The 22,015-nt window shown below is 37.7% G+C and overlaps 1 protein-coding gene across 1 annotated transcript in view; it reads left to right on the forward strand.

The window, feature by feature from the left end:
• The window catches only part of INTU (inturned planar cell polarity protein), an 88,277-nt gene extending 71,736 nt beyond the window's left edge, over nucleotides 1-16,541 (forward strand). Inside the window, exons 14-16 of the mRNA XM_047091957.1 lie at nucleotides 128-317; nucleotides 6,721-6,878; nucleotides 16,403-16,541. Of these exons, the coding sequence (XP_046947913.1) occupies nucleotides 128-317; nucleotides 6,721-6,878; nucleotides 16,403-16,514 (460 nt within the window). The 3' untranslated portion in view covers nucleotides 16,515-16,541. The remainder of the gene's footprint in view (nucleotides 1-127; nucleotides 318-6,720; nucleotides 6,879-16,402) is intronic.
• The last annotated feature ends 5,474 nt before the right edge of the window (nucleotides 16,542-22,015 follow it).

The following is a 22,015-nucleotide window of genomic DNA, read 5'->3' on the forward strand; positions in this document are numbered from 1 at the left end:
CCCTGTCCTAATTACACTCCTAATATTATATTGTAGATAAAAACTTAGGAGTCTATAAACATTCAAAATGAAGGAATATTTTTAAGCTTACTTAAATATTTTTTTTCTTTCTTTTGTTCTTTTCAAGATTGACATCTGGTCCTGAGAACACACTTTTCCACTATGTTGCCTTAGAAACTGTGCAAGGGATCTTTATTACTCCTACCCATGAAGAAGTGGCCCAGCTAAGTGGCTCTATCCACCCTCAACTAATAAAGAATTTCCATCAGTGTTGTCTCTCCATTCGTGCAATTTTCCAACAGACATTGGTAGAAGAGGTAGGATACTGCCATAAGTATACTTTTCTGTTTTGTTCCCAGATCTCTAAATATTATCTCTAAAAGGTCTTTAATCAGTATGCCCAATAATTACAGTTTTTATTTAAAAATTTTGTAACAATCACCCAATCTAACTAGAGCACCCAATCTAACTTGAGTGCCCAAAGGATTATACTCACCATATTTAACTTCAAAGCTTTGTTTTATAATACTGAGTTTGATGTCCTGGATTACTAGTTCAGAAAATGGTGGACCTGTGTTCTTCTACAGCAAAGTAGAATATGGTAGTTTGTAATGTAAATTAGCCTCCATATTTGACATTTGTGAGTCAACCATTACTTGCGCAGTAGTATCTACCCGTTGGTAACTCTGATAATTCTTTAAGTATTCCATCAGTAATATAAGGTATTTTGTAATATAATAGGGTAAAATATAGCAGTAGACACAAGACTGTTGTAAATGTTTCAGCCACTTGTTTCATTTCTTGCTTGCTTGCTTGCTTTTTAATCCAGGATGAAGTTTCATTTAATATTATACCTCCAGAAAGTAGTAATGTATATAATTAAAAAATCAATTAGATTATCTTAATGGCAGGGAAAAGTATGTGTTGATTTCTGGAAAAGGATAAACATACAGAAATTCACTTGTCAGTGGTCAAATATCATACAGCCAAAAAAAATTAAAAAATAAAAAACCACAAAACCCTCTCTGAAGATGCTAGTAATGTATACAGCAATATGTGTGTTAAGAATGCTAAGTTTGTGAAGAACTTGGGTTTAAAGTAGAACATTGGACTGGGAATAAGGAATCCTGGACTGAGCCTCAACTCTTCCTATTTCCTTACTGTAAAGTAAGTGGGCTGAATTATGTCTTAGAACTTGTTCAGCAATAAATTCTGTGTCTGATAGGATTTCTTCTTTGAGCTATCAGAAATTAGTATTCAGCAAAATGTTATGTCTGACCATATATCTCTGTGTGCTTTGTGGTCTTACGATCCCCCTTTCCTTGTAACATAACTGGTTGATTCTATAAAGGAATGTCTCATTAATTTATTCATGTAATACTCATGACACAAAATAAATATTACTCATGTAGAGGTCTGTTGTCCCTGTCGGTTGATTGATGAGGTCTCTTTGAGCCAGTTAATTAAAGCTCCATAAGGGTCTTCTCGTCTTATTGTTATATTCCCACCTCTTCATGGGAAGGTCAATTTCACGGATTGGAAGTAAGAGACAGTAAAGCCCTCCTGTGGCCATTCGTACAAGTCCCTATTTAGGGAACAAGTGATTATGCTACCTTTGCACGGTCAGGATACCGCGGCCGTTTAACTAATGTCACCAGGCAGGCACTGCCTCTAATACTAGAAATGCTAGAGGTGATGTTTTTGGTATACAGGCGGGGCTTGTGTTTGCCGAGTTCCTTTTACTTCTTTTAATCTTTCCTTATTTGCATACCTGTGTTGGGTTAACAATTGGTTTGATATTTAGTTTATGGTTAGGTTATATTTATCTTGTCGTTAACTATCAGTGGTTATCCACTCTGATATAAGCTTATGCAAGGAGAAGTATTTCTTGTTACTTATATTAGCATTATTGCTTCTATTGTTGAATAGATTGACCCAGTATTGAGTTAGGAGTTGGTTGCATTTTTTGACATTAAGGTGTTTTGATTGTTGAGCTTGAACACTTTCTTAATTGATGGCTGCTTTTAAGCCAACTATGGTTTATGTTTATGCTTACTCTCTAAGGAAGGCTGTATCCTAGTTCTAAAAAGCTGTACCTTTTTAGATTATATTTTAAACTTACATTAGAATTTTAGGAGGTTTTTGGGGTAAGTTTAAAGTTGAACTAAAATTCTGTTCTGGGTAACCAGCTATCACCAGGCTCGTTAGGCTTTTCACCTCTACCCACAAATCTCACCATGTTGCAACATAGACAAGTTCATCCCGTAAAGATTGTTCATGGGTAGCTCGTCTGGTTTCGGGGGACCTAACTAAAGTTCTCTTTGTTAGGTTGTTCTAGCTAATTCATTATGCAAAAGGTACAAGGGGTAATCTTTGCTGTGTAGTGCTTTTAATTTTTCTTTCATCTTTCCCTTGCAGTACTCTCTCTATAGCGCCAAGTTAAATTTCTATCTCCTATACTTTTAAGGGTAACTGTTTTATTTTATTGTCTAATGTTAATTGAATTTATGGGTGTTTGGGCTAGCTTTGGCTCAAGATGGTCAGTTTAATATGAAATCTTCTGGGTGTAAGCCAGATGCTTTGTTTAAGCTACATCTTGTTTATCCAAGCACACTTTCCAGTATGCTTACCTTGTTACGACTTGTCTCCTCTTGTGGGTTTAGTGGTTTGAATAGTTTTTTTTTTAAGGGTTTTTGTCACTTGAGGAGGGTGACGGGTGGTGTGTGCGTGCTTCATGGCCCAATTCAATTGAGCTCTCTATTCTCAATTTACTACTAAATCCTCCTTTAGTCCTTAGTTTCATAAGGATTTTCGTGGGTATTCTAGTTATAGAAAATGTAGCCCATTGCTTCCCATCTCATGGGCTACACATTGACCTAACTTTTTTGGGTTAAGATACTTGTGCTTACTTTTCTTCCCTTTTTAGGGTTTGCTGAAGATGGCGGTATATAGGCTGATTTAGCAAGAGATGGTGAGGTATATTGGGGTTTATCGATTATAGAACAGGCTCCTCTAGAGGGATATAAAGCACCGCCAAGTCCTTTGAGTTTTAAGCTGTTGCTAGTAGTTCTCTGGTGGATAGTTTTGTTTAGTTAAACTATCTAGGTTTAGGGCTAAGCATAGTGGGGTATCTAATCCCAGTTTGGGTCTTAGCTATCGTGTGGTCGGAGATGTTAAAGTTACTTTCGTGCTGTATTTTTACGTTAATTGTAGCTTTTTACAGCCTAGTTAAGGTTTAACTTTAGTATGAGTTTTTCTCTATAACACGCTTTACGCCGTGGGTCTATTAGTTTGGGTTAATCGTATGACCGCGGTGGCTGGCACGAAATTTACCAACCCTTGTTTAATATAGCTTAGTCGAACTTTCATTCATAGCTTAATTTTTATCACTGCTGTATCCCGTGGGGGTGTGGCTGAGCAAGGTGTCATGAGTTAAGTGGTTGTGTGCTTGATACCAGCTCCTTTAGGTCGCTGAGTGACCTCGAGGGCATTTTCACCGGGGTACGGAGGCTTGCATGTGTAATCTTATTAATAACTAATGGAAAGGCCAGGACCAAACCTTTGTGTTTATGGAGTCTGACGACTCATCTAGGCATTTTCAGTGCCTTGCTTTGTATATTTAAGCTACATTAACGGGGAGGAAGTATTGTATTAAGTTGATTAGGTGTGGGAAAAATATTGCTCAATAGGGACGAATTAGAGCTTAGGTTAGTGTATCTATAGATAGCTGCGAACAGAGATATAAATTAGTATTAGTAGTAATAACAGGGATTTGGTGAATTTATAAATGTTGCTTCTTAGGCCTTATATTTAGGTACAGGTTTAGTCTTGTTTTTTGGGTTTGGTAGGACAGTAATAAACGCATATTTTTACTAATAAGGTTAACGGGGGGTAAGGGGGATTTGGTTAAGCTAGTTATTTACTAAATTAAAGTGCATGTGTAATGCATATATGCGTATGTGTAAACGTGAGTGTACGTGTATACGTGTATGCGTGTGTGCGTATACGTGGGTGCATGCGCGCCGTGTCCCGTGAGACGTCAGGAATTGGAGTATATGTCCTGTAACCATTGACTGAATTGCACCTTATTTGTATGCGTGTGGAGACCCCGCATAGAGAATAAGCCCAGCTACAAGATATTTGACTGCATCGAGACCTTGACGGTCATAGCTGAGTCATAGCAAGTTCCCCTCCTAAAAATTAAAAAATACCAAATGCATGACACCACAGTTATGTGTGATCATGGGCTGATTAGTCATTAGTCCATCGAGATGTCCCATTTGAGAGGGTTGAAGGATTGGAGTCAAGAATTTGATGGCCCTGAGGTAAGAACCAGATGCCAGGTATAGTTTCACAATAGAAACCTCCAGGTTAAGATGGGCCCGGTGCGAGAAGAGGTACAAGTTCAGGCAATGGTTGCTGGTTTCTCAAGGCTTGGTGATTAAGCTCTTTCGGACAGTTGAGGTCCATAGAGGATTAGTCCTAGAACTAATATTATGTACGACTATACACTATTATGTCTTATGTAATATAAATATTACGCATAAGCATTTGCGTAAGTACGCTTAGTAATGCAATGTATTACAATGCTTAGTAATGTAAATTAGCCTTTTCCATATTACTGAACTATTGAGGTATCTACTATGTACCAGACACTGTTCTGGTGCTGGGGATACAGCAGTGAACAAAGTCCCTTTCTTCATGAAGCTATTACCAGTGGAAGAGTCTACATTGTGTGAAGGGAGGTCTGGGTTCTTGTATTCCAGAAAGATTTACATGAGGATCCGTGTTCAAATAAAGACAGCAAGGAGGAAGGTAGCAAGCATAAAACAGTTTGCTTATTTATTTATTTATTTATTTATTTAAAACAGTTTATTAAGGACAGTACACTGGCAAGGTGGGAGAGTGGGCAGGCCCAGAGGTGGTAGCTGCACCTGGGTTAGGGGTCTCTTTTGTTTTTATGTTTGTGTAGGTTACAGGTCATAGCCGGGACAGTCTCTGGTTGGAAAAGGGAGTTTTGGGCTCTGCAGGGTTCTTGCCACAACTGTCATGGCCATCTTCCTCCTTGGTGGGGAGTGTAGAGGTTGAAACCACAATGTAAATATATTATAATGACGCTGTAGTTTACCCTGGGGCAGAGGGAGGTGGAAGAGGAGAGCTTTGGCTCTTGGTCTATCAGCTCCTGGGCATTGGATGCCTTAATTTAAGGCCAGGATATTAAAAGCCAACAAGTCAGGATGTGATGCCCTTAGGCTTCTAATGTGTCACCTATTTATCACTGCCTTTGCCTCCTGCTCACGTTTAACTAACTGCCTATTCTACCAAAACCTATATCTAATGGAGAAGACGAATTAATTGGCAAGTCGTATAATATGTCAGGTAGGATAAGTTTAACAGGAATAATAAGATAGGTAATATTTGAACAAAGACCTGAATGAAGTGAAGAAACGATCTGAAGGCAGGGCTTCCAGACAGAGAAAACAAGTACGAGTGCAATTGCAAAGCCACAGAAGTAGGAGTGGCTGAGAATGCTGGAGCCATTGGGGAGGAGGGTGGTAGGAGTTGAGATGGCAAAGGTTAGCAGGGCCAAATCTCACATGGCCTGATATATTTAAGGACTTTGGGGTTGCTCTGAAGGAGATAGGAAGCTCTCAGTTCTGAGCAGAGGAAGGACATGATCTTAAATTTTTGAAAGGATCACTTGAGCTACTACTGTGCCAAGAACAAGCTCTGTAGTGTAGCAAGGGTAGAGGCAGGGACCAGGAATTTCCATTAGGAGGCTATAGAAATTCTCAAAGCAAGATGATAGTGGCTTCTGGATTCTGGATGTATTTTGGAGGGTGAGCCAAAAGGATCTGTTGACAGATTAGGTAAGGATTTTCAGAGAAAGAGAAGAATCAAGGATCACTCCATGATTTTAGCCTGAGCCTTACAAAGAGTCTTTTTTTTTTTTTTTCCAAATGAGTAATTCTTTTGCTAATGATTTAATCAATGGGAAATTTAGAGTATGCATGAAAGAGGAGACCACAGGCACCTAGGTAGCTCTGTGGGTTAGGCAGCCATCTCTTGACTTGGGCTCAGGTCATAATCCTATAGTTTGTGAGACTGAGTCCCATGTTGGGTTCCATGCAGACAGCCTGCAGCCTGCTTGGGATTCTCTCTCTCTCTCTCTCTCTCTCTCTCTCTGTCCGCCCTTACCCGGCTCATGCATGCGTTCTTGCTTTCTCTCTAAAAAATAAATAAATAAACTTTAAGAAAGGAAGAGACAATACTGTTTTAAGTATATTACAAAATCATCTACTAATTTAGTAACCTATTCATTAGTAATCTCTTTATTAAGCACCTACTATGTACCTGGCCCTGCTGCTTCAAAACATACAAATATGAATATCATATTGTCTCTGCCCTAGCAAAAAGCATATAGTCTACTGGAGAAGACAGATCTATAAACTGCTAATATAATTAATATAAATACTAATAATATAGGGCTGTGAGCAAAATGTTTTCTGGGAGATTTCAAGGACACTTTATCTATAAAGTCTTTTTTAGGAAATGGTATTTATACTAAGTATGAAGAAGAATAAAAATTTTCCCACCAATGAGAAGAGTGTCATTCTAGGCACTTAAGTATTAGGATCAGTCAATTCAAATCTCTGTGTGAAAACATTTTAAAGTAACATTAATACCAGTGAATACTAATAATACTTATTTAATTTACAGAAAAAGAAAGCACTAAATGGTGAAGATCATTCAGGTTCTACAAATTCAGTATCTTCTCTTCACCCTGTGAAAGAACATGGTGTGTTGTTTGAATGCTCACCTGAAAAGTGGACAGATCAGAGAAAAACACCACCAGTTATGGCTTACTGGGTAGTAGGGTAAGTGGGGAAAAAAAGTATTTGAAAGTGAAGTAAAATGTTAGAAAAGCAGTAAAAGAGATAAGCATTTTAAGATGTAGGCGTGGACGGGGCGCCTAGGTGGCTCAGTCGGTTAAGTGGCCGACTTCGGCTCAGGTCATGATCTCGCAGTCCGTGAGTTCAAGCCCCGCGTCGGGCTCTGTGCTGACAGCTCAGAGCCTGGAGCCTGTTTCGGATTCTGTGTCTCCCTCTTTCTGACCCTCCCTCATTCATGCTCTGTCTCTCTCTGTCTCAAGAATAAACGTTAAAAAAAATTAAAAAAAAAAAAGATGTAGGCGTGGAATTATTAATCCAACTATAATATTTTAATAGACTTTAGAATTTTGCTTTATTTACCATCTCCTTAAATTCCTCCCAAGAATTTCTCTTTTTACTCTTTCTTTTTGTTAATGTATTTTTAAATTCAAGTATAATTAACACACAGTGTTATATTAGTTTTAGGCATACAATATAATGATTCAACAATTGTATACATTATTCAGTGTTCATCATGATAAGTGTACTCCTCATCCCCTTTACCTATCTCACCCATCTCCCACCCACCTCCCCTCTCTCAACCACCAATTTGTTCTCTGTATTTAAGAGACTGTTTTTCAGTTTGTCTCTTTTTCTTCTTTGTTTTGTTTCTTAAATTCTACATTTAAGTGAAATCATGTGGTATTTGTCTTTCTGACTGTTGTCTTTTTCTATTAAAAAAAGCTGATTTTGTTATCTTATAAAATTATACTACTAATACACTAAAAGATAATGATTCCACAATTTTACTATTTCCTTCTATCCATCCCTACTTCTTTTCTTCCCTGTCTCCTCCTTTCTTTACCTCTTCCTTCTTCTTTCTCCCCACCCCACCCACCAACTACAAGACCCTGCCTGACCTAGCTCTTGCCCACTTGTTTCCATCTATCATTCCTTCTCCGCCCACTGTGCACAGCCACACTGGTATCCGTTGAATCTCGTTCCTGCTAGTCCTTCTGTGTGAAATGTTCTACCTCTTAACCTTTGTATGTCTGGCTCCTTGATATTCAGATCAATGTTGGCCTCAAAAAAGAGGATCCATGGGTTTTATTCTCAAGTTAGTTAACATAAAGTGTAGTGTTAGTTTCAGGAGTAGAATCCAATGATTCATCACTTAGATATAACACCCAGTGCTCATCCCAACAAGTTCTCTCCTTGATGCCCATCACGCATTTACCCCACCCCCATCAACCCTCAGTTTGCTCTCTGTATTTTGAAGTCTCTTATGGTTTCCCTCCCTCTCAGTTACTGTTTATTTTCTTGTTTGTATATGGTCTTCCTCCCCTTCACTAGAAAATTAGCTTTATGAGATCAGGAATTGTATCCATCTTGTCCACTACTGGTGCCTGCAACAGCATTGTACATAGTCACTTGATGAATATGTAACAATTGAGTAAATGGAGTTGTGCTTGGCAAAATGTGGTAGTGGGAGGGTGTTATGGCAAACACGAAGATAAAGTCACAGCTATCAGTAGTCTTACATCTAGAAGAAGAAATACAAAATATGCTCAAACATATATATATATATTTATTTATTTATTTATTTATGGATATATAGATTTTTTTTAGATAGATAGAATGAATTAGTTGATACAACCAAACACTATGGGAGTTCTGAGGAAGGGGTGAAAACCTATGTTGGGATTACAAAGAAAGGCTTGTAGATTCCATTTGGCCTAGTTTGAAAATGAATTGGATTTGGATAGAACATTCTAGGAAAAGGATGGGATGAAGAAAGACCGAAACAAGGGAAATCATAAGGCATACAGTGAGTAGACTGATTTGCCAGGATGGTAAAGGAATGATATATACAAAGATAAAATGAAAGATCGACTGGAAAGCTAAGTTAGGACCACTGCAAAGAGCCTCCAATTTCTGACCCAGGAATTCAGTTTTGAGCGAAATATTGAGCCACTAAACATTCTTTGAGTTGCAGTAAAGAATTGATGGAAGAGCTGGCTACTGGTGTGGTACCCGCACCTGGCCCCTGGGGGTAGGGGAGCCAGCCCTGACTAGGTAGTGAACTCAGAGGTGCATTGGGAAAGCAGTCCCCTCCTTCGAGTGCTGTGGGAAGAAGATATATTGCCACTCCAAGGACAAATGACCCTGCAGGCACCAGCCAGAGACCTTTCGTCAGCTGGGCGGAGTGGCACTATGGGGCACATGGAGCAGGATCCTTTCAGACATTGGAGTTTGAATCCCAGCCAAGTGCCTCAGAGGCATTGGAGACTGCGGAGTGGGACAAACAGGCTGCTCGCACCTGCACGGTGCTATGAGGATTGTCTGAACAGTGTGGTTTGTGACACCCGGCAGGGGAGCAGAGATTGGGGTGTTACCGTTTTTCTCCCCATCACCAACTTGGTGGGGCTTCAGGGAACAAGACAGCACCCACCACCCCCCCAGTGGAGGCGGGACCTGTTTATACCAAATCCCACCCCTCCGTGCCTGGCAACTGCATATCTACCAGAGCGAGACTGACACTGACTGAACCAGAAGGCTCCTCCTCTAGACCAGCACAGCCGCCAGTTCCAAGGCACCATCAGACATCTTTTTATATACATCTTTTTATACCTCTTCTGTATCTCCTTCTTCTTTATTTTCCTCTCTCTCTCTCTCTCTGGATTAAGCCATGTAGTTTCTCAGAACCTCTGCCTGGTCATTTTTTTTTCCCCACCCCTGTCATTTCTCTCTTTGTATGAAATAAGGCTTCTTTCACCACCACCCCCTTTCTTAATTTTTTCCACATTATTTCAATGAACAAATCAAAGCACACCTGGTGGAAGGTCCAAACCACCACTACAAATAGGAAGATAAAGCAACCAGAGTCACAACAACAGACAACACTTAACACACTCCAAAAACACCTCCTGAAGGGCCAGGCCCTGAACAGTGTATGACCCCTTTTTGATATAGTAGTACCCACAGATGCAGGACACATAACAAACTATTAAAACATGTAAAAGGCAGAACACTAACCAAAATTATGAAACAGAAGGATTTTCCTTAAGAAAAATTCCAGGAAGAAGTGACAGCCAGAGAATTGCTCAAAACAGATATAAACAATATATCTGAGCAGAATTTAGAATAATAGTCATAAGATTAATAGCTGGGCTTGAAAAAAGCATAGAAGACAGCAGAGAATCTATTGCTGCAGAGATCAAGGAACTAATAGTCACAATTAATTAAGAAATGCTGTAAATGAGGTGCAAAATAAACTAGATATAGTGACAGCAAGGATGGAGAAAGGAGAGGAGAGAATAACTGAAATAGAAGATAAATTATGGAAAATGATGAAGCCAAGAAAAAGAGAATAAGAAAATAGTAGACCACGAGGGGAGAATTAGAGACCTAAATGATTCAATGAAATATAATAATATCTATCCATATCATAGGAGTTCCAGAGGAAAAAGAGAGAAAGGGGCAGAAGGTTTATTTGAACAAATTATAGCTGAGAACTTCCCTAATCTGGGGAAGGAAGCAGACATCCAAGTTCAGGAGGCACAGAGAACTCCCTTCAGAATAAACAAGAACAGGTCTTCATCATGTAATATCATAGTGAAACTGTCAATATGCAAAGATAAAGAGAGAATTCTTTAAGCAGCTAGGGACAAATGGGTCTTAACCTACAAGGGTAGACACATAAGGGTAGTAGCAGACCTGTCCGCTGAAACTTGGCAGTCCAGAAGAGAGTGGCAGGAAATATTCAATGTGCTGAAATATAAAATATGCATCCAAGAATCCTTTATCCAGCAAGGCTGTCTTTCAGAACAGAAGGAGAGATAAAGGCTTTCCCAGACAAACAAAAACTGAAGGAGTTAATGACCACTAAACCAGATCTGCAGGAGATCCTAAGGGGGACTCTGAGTGGAATGCTACAAAGACTACAAAGGACCAGAGATATCACCACAGGCATGAAACCTACAGATAACACAAAGACACTAAATCCATATTTTTCAGTAATCACTCTGAATGTAAATGGACTAAGTGCCCCAATCAAAAGACCTAGGATATCATAATGGATAAAAAACCAAGATCCATCTATATACTGTCTACAAGAGACTCATTTTAGACCTGAGGCAACTTCAGATTGAAAGTGAGGGGATAGAGAGCCATCTATCATGCTACTGGAAGTCCAAAGAAAGCTGGAGTAGCCATATTTGTCTCAGACAAACTAGATTTTAAACTAAAGACTGTAAAAAGAGATGAAGAAGGGCATTCTATCATAATTAAGGGGTCTGTCCATCAAGAAGAGCTAACAGTTGTAAATGTTTGTGTCCTCTACTTGAGAGCACCTAAATATATATATCAGTTAATCACAAACATAAGCAATCTTATTGATAACAATATGGTAATCGTAGGTGATGTTAATACTCCCCTTACAGCAATGGACAGATCATATAGGCAGAAAAATCAATAAAGAAACAATGTCCTTGAATTATACACAGGACTAGATGGACTTGACAGATATATTCAGAACTTTCCATCCCAAAGTAGCAGTATACACATTCTTCTCAACTGCACATGGAACATTCTCCAAAATAGATCATATACTGGGTCACAAAACAGCCCTGAATAAATATAAAAGAATTGAGATCATACCATACGTATTTTCAGACCACGATGCTATGAAACTTGAAATCAACCACAAGAAAAAATTTGGAAAGCCTCCAAATGCATGGAGGTTAAAGAATATTGTACTAAAGAATGAATGGGTCAACCAGCCAATTAAAGGAGAAATTTAAAAATATATGGAAGCAAATGAAAATGAAAACATGACAGTCCAAAGACTTTAGGATGCAGCAAAGATAGTCCTAAGAGGAAAATACCTTGCAATCCAGGACTATCTCAAGAAACAAGAAAAATCCCAAATACAAAACCTAACTTCACACTTAAAGGAACTAGAAGCAGAGCAGCAAAGAAACCCCAAAGCCAGCAGAAGAGAAATAATAAAGATTAAAGCAGAAATAAACAATATAGAATTAAAAAAAAAAAACAGTGGAAACAGATCAATGAATCTAAGAGCTGGTTTTTTGAAAGAATAAACAAAATTGATAAAACCCTAGCCAGTCCTCTCCAAAAGAAAAGAGAGAACCCAAGTAGATAAAATCATGAATGAAAGAGGAAAGATCACAACCAACACCACAGAAATACAGTTATTAGAGAATACTGTGAAAAATTATACGCCAAGAAACTGGACAATCTGGAAGAAATGGACAAATTCCTAGACACCCAAAACTCAAACAGGAAGAAATAGAAAATTTAAACAGACCTATAACCAGCGAAGAAATTGAATAGGTTATCAAAAATCTCCCAGCAAATAAGAGTCCTGGGCCAGATGGCTTCCCAGGGGAATTCTACCAGACATTTAAAGCAGAATTAATACCTATTCTTTTCAAGTGTTTCCAAAAAATAGAAACAGAAGGAAAGCTTTCAGACTCATTCTATGAAGCCAGCATTCCTTTATTCCCAAACCAAAGATCCCACTAAAAAAGGAGAATTACAGGCCAATATTCCTGATGAACATGGATGCAAAAATTCTCAACAAGATACTAGCAAATCTAATTCAAGAGTATATTAAAAGAATGATTCACCATGATCAAGTGGAATTCATTCCTGGGCTGCAGGGCTGGTTCAATATTTGCAAATCAATCAATGTGATACATCATATTAATAGAAGAAAAGATAAGAACCATATGATCCTGTCAATAGATGTGGAAAAAGCATTTGACAAAATACAGCATCCTTTCTTAATAAAAACCCTCAAGAAAGTTGGGATAGAAGGAATATACCTTAACATCATAAAAGCCATATATGAAAGGCCTACAGCTAATATCATCCTCAATGGAAAAAACCTAAAAGCTTTCCCCCTGAGATCAGGAACACAGTGGGGATGTCCATTCTCACCACTGTTGTTTAACATACTGTTGGAAGTCCTAGCCTCAGCAGTCAGACAAAAAAATGAAATAAAAGGCATCCAAATTGGCAAGGAAGAAGTCAAACTTTCATTTTTTGTAGATGACATGATACTCTACATGTAAAACCCAAAACACTCCACCAAAAAACTGCTAGAACTGATCCATGAATTCAGAAAAGTCACAGGATGTACAATCAATGTACAGATCAGTTGCATTTCTATACACCAATAATGAAGCAACAGAAAGAGAAATCAAGAAATCAGTCCCATTTACAGTTGCACCAAGAATCATAAAATACCTAGGAATAAACCTAACCAAAGACGTAGAAGATCTATATGCTAAAAACTATAGAAAACTTATGAAAGAAATTGAAGAAGACACAAAGAAATGGGAAAACATTCCATGCTCATGGAATGGAAGAACAAATATTGTTAAAATGTCGATATTACCCAAAGCAATCTACACGTTCAATTCAATTCCAGTTAAAATTGCACCAGCATTATTCTCAGAACTAGAATAAACAATCCTAAAATTTGTATGGAACCACAAAAGACCCTGAATAGCTAGAATAATGTTGAAAAAGAAAACCAAAGCTGGAGGCATCACCATCCCAGACTTTAGCCTGTGCTACAAAGCTGTAATCATCAAGACAGCATGGTATTGGAACAAAAATAGACACATAGAGCAATGGAATAGAATTGAGAACCCAGAATTGGACCCACAAATATATGGCTAGCTCATCTTCGACAAAGCAGGAAAGAGTATCCAATGGGAAAAAGACAGTCTCTTTAGCAAATGGTGCTGGTAGAACTGGACAGCAACATGCAGAAGAATGGACCTGGGCCACTTTCTTACACCATACACAAAAATAAACTCAAAATGGACATAAGACCTAATGTGAGACAGGAGACCATCAATACCCTAGAGGAGGGGAACAACAGGCAACAACCTCTTTGACCTTTGCAACTGAGGTTGCAGCAACTTCTTACTCAGCACATCTCTGCAGGCAAGGGAAATAAAAGCAAAAATGAACTATTGGGACCTCTTCAAGATAAAAAGCTTCTGCATAGCAAAGGAAACAATCAACAAAACTAAAAGGCAAATGACGGAATAGGAGAAGATATTTGCTAATGACATACCAGATAAAGGTTATTATTCAAAATCTATAAAGAACTTACCAAACTCAACACTGGAAAAACAAATAATCCAGTGAAGAATTGGGCAGAAGACATGACTAGACACTTTTACAAAGAAGACATCCAGATGGCCAACAGACACATGAAAAAATGCTCAACATCATTCATCATCTTGGAAATACAAATCAAAACCACACTGAGATACCACCTTACACCGGTCAGAATGGCTAAAATTAACAACTCAGGAAACAACAGATGTTGACAAGGATGTGGAGAATCAGGAACCCTCTTGTACTGCTGGTGCAAATGCAATCTGGTACAGCCATTCTAGAAACAGTGTAGAGTTTCCTCAAAAAATTAAAAACAGAATTACCCTACAACCCAGCAATAGCACCACTAGGAATTTATCCACAGGATACAGAGTGCTGATTCACAGGGGCACATGCATCCCGATGTTTATAGCAGCACTATCAACAATAGCCAAATTATGGAAAGAGCCCAAATGTTCACCAACTGATGAATGGATAAAGAAGATGTGGTATATATATACAATGGAATACTACTCAGCAATGAGAAAGAATGAAATTTTGCCATTTGCAACAATGTGGATGGAACTGGAGAGTAATATGCTAAGTGAAATAAGTCAGAGAAACATATCATGTGTTTTCACTCATATGTGGAATTTGAGAAACTTAACAGAAGACCATGGGGAAAGAAGGGGAAAAAAATAGTTACAAACAGACAGGGAGAGAGGCAAACCACAAGAGACTCATAAATGCAGAGAACAAACTGAGGGTTGACAGGGGCGGGGGAGAGGGGAAAATGGGTGATGGGCATTGAGGAGGGCACTTGTTGGGATGAGCACTGGGTGTTGTATGTAAGCAATGAATCATGTGAATTTACTCCCGAAGCCAAGAGTACCCTGTATACACTGTATGTTAGCTAACTTAAACATAAATTATATTTAAATTAATAAATAATAAATAAAAAACAAAATTTAACCTAAAAAAAATGGTGGAAGAAGTAATCCTGTGTATTGGTCCATAAGATTTTGAATCACCTGAGTCACTTATTAAAATCAGAGATGCCTGTGGCCCACCCCAGACCCACTAACAGAATCTAGGATAGCGGGACTCTATATTTTTAGTAAACTCCTGTGATTGTGATTGTGTAATCAACCAAAGTTGGGAGGAGCATCAGCATAAGCTCAACTCTGTGTAGTCTGATTAGAGATGTGCTACTGTAAGATTACACCAGGAGCAGGAAAGGGAGTAGTGTAGACACAGAGAACAGAGATAAGAACAGTTAGGCATACATGCACATGTGCAGTGGAGCCTTAACTACATTCACAACAATTGGAATAGAAAGAATCAAGAGGTATTGAATTATGATGATGCAGATATGTATATACTAGATAAATTTGGAGCACCTGGGTGGCTTAGTCAGTTAAGGGTCCAACTTGGGATCAGGTCAAGATTTCACGGTTCGTGAGTTCGAGCCCCACATAAGGCTCTGTGCTGACAGCTCAGCGCCTGGAGCCTGCTTCAGATTTTGTGTCTCTCTCTCTGCCCCTCCTTCGCTTGCACTCTGTCTCTCTCTCTCAAAAATAAACAAACATTAAAAAAAAAAAGAATAGAAAAATTTAAGAAAGTCAGGCAAACTATCTCTGATTTAAAAGTTTGATTTGTATATACTAGTGTCCACTAAATGTATCAACAAATTTTTTTTTAATTTTTTTTAATGTTCATTTATTTTTGAGAGAGAGAGACAGCAACAGAGTGTGAGAGGACTAGGGGCAGAGAGAGATAGAGACACAGAATCAGAAGGAGGCTCCAGGCCCTGAGCTGTCAGCACAGAGCCTGACTCAAATTTACATGCCATGAGATCATGACCTTAGCTGAAGTCAGGCACTTAACCAACTGAGTCACCTAGGTGCCCCATAAATATATCAAAATTTTAACTCTCTAAAAAAAATCAAAGTTTCAGTGGTATTTCCAATTGAATACTATCTCCAAAAACAAATCATATATTTAAAATGTTTTAATAATAATTAACATTTAGAAAGTAAATGGCAGTGTTCAGTAACTATTGTACTTAATGATGTTAACATCAACTGGCTTTATTGTAATGATAATGACTACATTTAATATTTTAAAACTGAGGGATATGGTAATTACATATTGATGAAATAGGCTTTTTACACTCTGGAAAAATAGAAATAATTGACCTAAGACATATATTATTTATTTAAAAATTAATCTAGCTGTATTTCCCCCTACTATAGATTTAGACTAGTGGTTTTTAATTCACTACTAATTCTTTCAAAAACAAAAATAAGATATATTAAAAGATTGGAGTTTTTTCCCTTTGATTTTTGTTTTTTGAATTTCTGAAATGAGTGTGTTCTTTTCCTCTACAGGAGACTCTTTCTTCGTCCCAAACTTCAAGAACTTTACGTCTGTTTTCATGATTCAGTCACAGAAATTGCCATAGAAATGGCTTTTAAATTGTTCTTTGGATTAACCTTGTAGCTGTGTTTTCTTGATGCATAGCAACTATGCATGGAACATTGAACAGTGTTAGGATTGCTGAAAACATACACAAGAAGATAAGGTTTAGCTTCTTTTAACTGTTCAGTTTTGAACATAATAATGTTAAATATTGAGATAATATGCTCTTGGGTTTGATGCACTAAATCTTATGTAGTATTGTCAGACTTTTGAAAAGATACTTGATCAAAATAAGAAGGGATTTTTAACTTATTTCCATTTTTGTATGTAATGTTAATTTATTGACCAGTTTGAAATAATGTGAAGTTTTATATAAAATTAATAGAGGAAATATTTATCTTGAGGAAATATTTATCTTGGAAAAATACACAGTTCATAAGTAAATTCACTTGTGTATTTTTCTCAAGACTAATGAGGATATCTGGTGAAAGAATCACAAAACTGGAGGATGTGACCGGGTCCTGTAACTAATTAGTGCTGTGACCATGAACAAGTTTTTGTGCCTCTCTGAGTTCAGAATCTTCATGTATAAATGAGATGACTGCATTGAGACTTCTAAACTCCCTCTTAAGTAACATGTGCAATTTTTTTTCTTCTTGCCTACTCGTCAGTATCTAAATTTGTCATGTCCAAGTACTGACTCCTTATTAGATCAAATACTTTTCTTTAGTTTAAGTGCTTTAATAGATACCTCACTGTGGGGTAGAAGAACTAAGGAATGAAAATTAAACTTTTTTCTCTATTTATTTGATTCTCTTTACTCTTTCAGATCAGCTCTGTTTTGTCCAGAATATAGTTTTTAAACTATTTAGTGTCCATAAACTTTTATTATTTTTCTTTTTGTTGAAATATATTCAGGTATGCACACACATTTTATATAGTTCATGAATTTCAAGACAGCTGTATGTAAATCTTTTTACGAACCTAATCATGTTAAAAAACACTGAAAAACTTGGATTAAAGTAATCCTATGGTGACTTGTTAAGTACTAATTTTTGCCTTACAAATATGTCTCATTATGTGTTGGGTTTTCCCAGAGGGAGGTACCTTAATGAGCAAAAGTTTACTTGACCTTTAGTAGAGAAAGAAAACTAATGAGATAAGAATTTTCTTTGACTGTGACAATTTGGTATATTGAGAAGGAAGGAAAAACATAATAACTGCATTTTTTATTACCATTTACCTAATGGATCCTCCTGAAGTCTCAGATGCCCTTAAGACTACAATACTGGGTTTTTTCTTCTTCAGGACTTAAGCTTTGGAAGGAAAATTATGCCAACACATGTAAAATCAGTTTCTATTTCCTTCCCCTCAGACGCCTGGAACATGAGCCCTCCAGGTTAGAATTAACTGTAAAACATAGTGGGTGCACCATTTGAAATATTTGGTCTTTTTTTTTTTAATTTTCTTTTTAACGTTTATTTATTTTTGAGACAGAGAGAGACAGAGCATGAACGGGGAAGGGTCAGAGAGGGAGACACAGAATCTGAAACAGGCTCCAGGTCTGAGCTGTCAGCACAGAGCCCGATGTCAGCACAGAGCCCGACGCAGGGCTGGAACTCACGGACCACGAGATCATGACCTGAGCCGAAGCCAGCCGCTCAACCAACTGAGCCACCCAGCCGCCCCTGAAATATTTGGTCTTAAAAGAAACACTGTTACCTCTCTGTAATCAGTTTGAGAAATTTTCACCCAGGTATTTAAAATGCAAATGACTATATTTGTTCTATTAGTGACTTGTGGGCCTTAAATTTAACATTGAAATCAAGGCAAGAAAATTTGGTTCTTGAAATGTACAAAATGGCTTAAAATATCCTCCCCTTAAGATCACAGTATTGGTCAGAATGGTAGACTCTTTACCACTGAATTAGTTTAAGGAACTTTGTTTATAAGTATTTATTAAATGTCTTAAATTTCTTAATATGTCCCCCAAACACCATGTGCTATTTTCAATACTGAGATGTATTAATAAATGCAGCTATTAATCCCCTCAGCTTTTCAAACAGACTGAACTAAAATATCTCAGGTTTTATTATAAGGGACTTTTTTAAATTTCATTTAATGAAATTTTGGTCTTTTGAACTGCTTTAATGGTGTCAAAGAATCTTGAGACCACCACTCAATAACTAAAATAAAAAGACAAAGTAGTCTACTTACCTTAATAAGAGGAAAATCCTTTGCTACTTTGTAGATGTATAGCATAATGTTCATGTTGCAGAGACACTGCATTTTTAGGAAATAAAACCAAACATTGTGGTTGTCATCTCTAAATGGATATTGAAGTAAGCATTGTAACTAAATCTAGCCGCCCATTTTCCAAATTTATTGAGATGCACATCTGAAAGATCAATCTGACTATTGGCCAATGACTGCCTATCTGCCACTTTATTTAAAAAAAAGGGACAGGGCGCCTGGGTGGCGCAGTCGGTTAAGCGTCCGACTTCAGCCAGGTCACGATCTCGCGGTCCGTGAGTTCGAGCCCCGCGTCAGGCTCTGGGCTGATGGCTCGGAGCCTGGAGCCTGTTTCTGATTCTGTGTTTCCCTCTCTCTCTGCCCCTCCCCCGTTCATGCTCTGTCTCTCTCTGTCCCAAAAATAAATAAACGTTGAAAAAAAAAAAATTTAAAAAAAAAAATAAAAAAATAATAAAAAAAAAAAAAAAGGGACAAAGTAAAAGTGCAGATACCCCAGAGGTATGTTTTAGCAGATACAGAAACATTCTTAAGTTGGATTTTATTATTAGCATCCTGCAAATGTTCCCTTTTACTAGACTATAAATGCAAAAGACTATAGAACTATCAATTTTGGGAAATACCAGGTACTATTTTATCATCACCATATATCTTGTAGCCCCCCCAAAATTATGTTTTAGATTCTACACCTTCCACCCTTCACCCTCCTCCCCTTTCTTCCTTTGTTTTCTTTCTGTCGGGTTAGAGAACTGTACTTAGCAAAGGAGAGTTTCTTATTTGTGCCAAGAAACTATTGATGATGATGCATACTGGCAAGATAGTAAATTTGCAGTGCCTGCTTTTTTATATTTCTGACACAAATGGGAAAAGTTGCGAAACCAATTTAGTAGGTTTGTCTGCTTTGAAAATTCTTGGAAATAATATTGTGAATAACACTTGTTATCTGTGTAAGTTCCCCCTAAATAGTGCCTGCACAGTGCACACGCTGTAAAAGTGTTAGCTACTACTACTACCACCACCATCTATTATTATTATCCATTGGTTGAAAACCCAGGAGCCAGCTAAATCATACCTGCTACTGTACAAAGTGTTGGGGAAAATCTGAGAAAAAAATTCAGCACTGAACACTTTGAGAACAAGGATGTATACTTTGGATATTCTAAAATACATTATTAAATGTTATTAAAACTTTATACACTAAACTGTGTGAAAATGATTTAATTTTCTAGAGTTGTATTTCTCTATTCTATATAATGAAGCTATTTTTATATTGATAGTCTTTAATAAAGATGGTTTGGAGGTATGTTTGCAGTTGTGTTGTCCTTTCATTCATTCAGCCAACAAATATTTATTGACTTTCTACTCTGTGCCACGCACTGTTCTGGATGCCAGGGGTAAAGCGGTGAACAAAACAGCTAAAAACAGACCTTCATGGACCTGATGTTCCAATGGAAGAGGAAGGCCACAAATAAGTAAAATATGTTGATAAAAGCTAAGAGGGAAAAAAAAGTGAAGGAAGAAATTGGATAGGAAGTGTGAGAAATAGGGTAGCCAGAAAAAGGGTTACTGAGGTGACCCTAGACCTGAACTAAGAGGAAACTAACCATGCTGATTTCTAAGGAAAGCAGAGTGAACAGCTCAAAGGCCCTGAGATGCTGTACTTTTATATCAACATGTAAATCACCGGAACTTTTTTGATCCCAAAATCAGTAAATAAAATGCAATGCAGCTGGTGAAACATTTTAAGCTCAGACTTTAGAAAAGAGCTGATCCACAGCTCTTAAGGTAAAAAGCTACATTTCTAAGTATTTTCACTTTTGCTATCTTCTGTCAATGAATAGATGTCAGAAATAAGCTTGAGGATATGATAAATCAGTGTGCTATAAACATTGTCAACTATAGGGTCAAAAGTGGGGTTTCGGGGGAAAGGGAGTCAAGAAAGGAAGGAAGAGAAAATTTGCCTGGGGAACAACAGAACACTTGCTTTTCTGTCTGAGATATATATATATGTTCCTTGGGACCGGAGATCTTCCTTTGACCTCTCTTGGCACCTTAAGAACACAATCTTGCCTGGAATGTGATTCAAGCATTCCCTGTGCCCCCTTAAATTTCTCCCTGTGTGCTTGTTAATACTTTAATATCCTATAAAGGAGACCGAAACCTCTTTTATTATTCATATTTTTGCAGATAAAACATCAATCACGTCTTGAATTTGCATGGATTTCACAAAGGGTTTTGAAATCCGTGCAATGAGAAGACTAAATCTTTTAAGCCTAGGAATAATTAATGCAATTGCTTCAGAAAGCTTAATCTGATAGCAGCATGTAAAATGGAGAGATTTGGCCGTAAAACCAGTTAAGGGTCGAATAAGCTGCCATGGAAAGGAAGGTAGCACCAAAATGGTACCAGCAGGACTTGCCACCTGCTTTTGTATGAGGTAATCAAAATATAAACAAAATTCCTGCTCTGGAACCCTGGCCTAAATATGGTTTTGTACTAGTGACAAGTAGTATTAAAGGTGTTATAACACACATAAGATAAAAAACTAGAACCTCAAGTTCAAACAACTAACTCCTACAGAGTAAGAGATGATAAAATAGGATCTCTTTATTAGAAACCATCAAATAAGCTATAAAGAAAGAAATCAGGAGTATATTAGATGCTACTACAGAAAGATTTCCAGGATGTACAAAGTGAAAAAAAGCAAGGTGAAAGAAAATACAGCAAGACCTCATGTCCAGGATAGATGTATGTCTACTGCATATACTTGCCCAGAGTCAGACCTGAACCTGGTAACACTCCAGATGAATTCTCAAAACTGTGGTATGCATATAGATGTCACCAAGACCTCCTCGGAGACACCATGAGATAAAAACTTTACTTAAAAAAAATTTTTTTTCATCATTTATTTATTTTTGGAGACAGAGAATGAGCGAGGGAGGGGCAGAGAAAGCGAGGGAGACACAGAATCAGAAACCGACTCCAAGCTCTGAGCTGTCAGCACAGAGCCGGACACCGGGCTCAAACTCATGAACCACGAGTTCATGACCTAAACCAAAGTCCGAGGCTGAACGGACTGAGCCCCAGGCGCCCCTAAGAACTTTTCTTAATAATACTAAGACGTTACTTGTCTGTTTCACTCTGATTCTCTCAGTGCATAGTGGAGTTTTCCAACAGCCCCACGATGTGTGGTATTGCAGTAGACTGGGTACAAAAGCAGCCATGTAAATCCAGCTGTCGTTTATTACGGCAGGAATTGAAGAGATTTTCAAAAATAAAAAACAAGGCTATTCTCATTTGTTTTGAAAAATAGTTACTTTTTATTTAAAAAT

Source organism: Lynx rufus, unplaced genomic scaffold (genome assembly GCF_022079265.1).
Source record: "Lynx rufus isolate CCGP_SWC_20201006 ecotype Redwood Valley unplaced genomic scaffold, mLynRuf1.p SCAF_3, whole genome shotgun sequence".
In the NCBI taxonomy this organism is placed as follows: domain Eukaryota; kingdom Metazoa; phylum Chordata; class Mammalia; order Carnivora; family Felidae; genus Lynx; species Lynx rufus.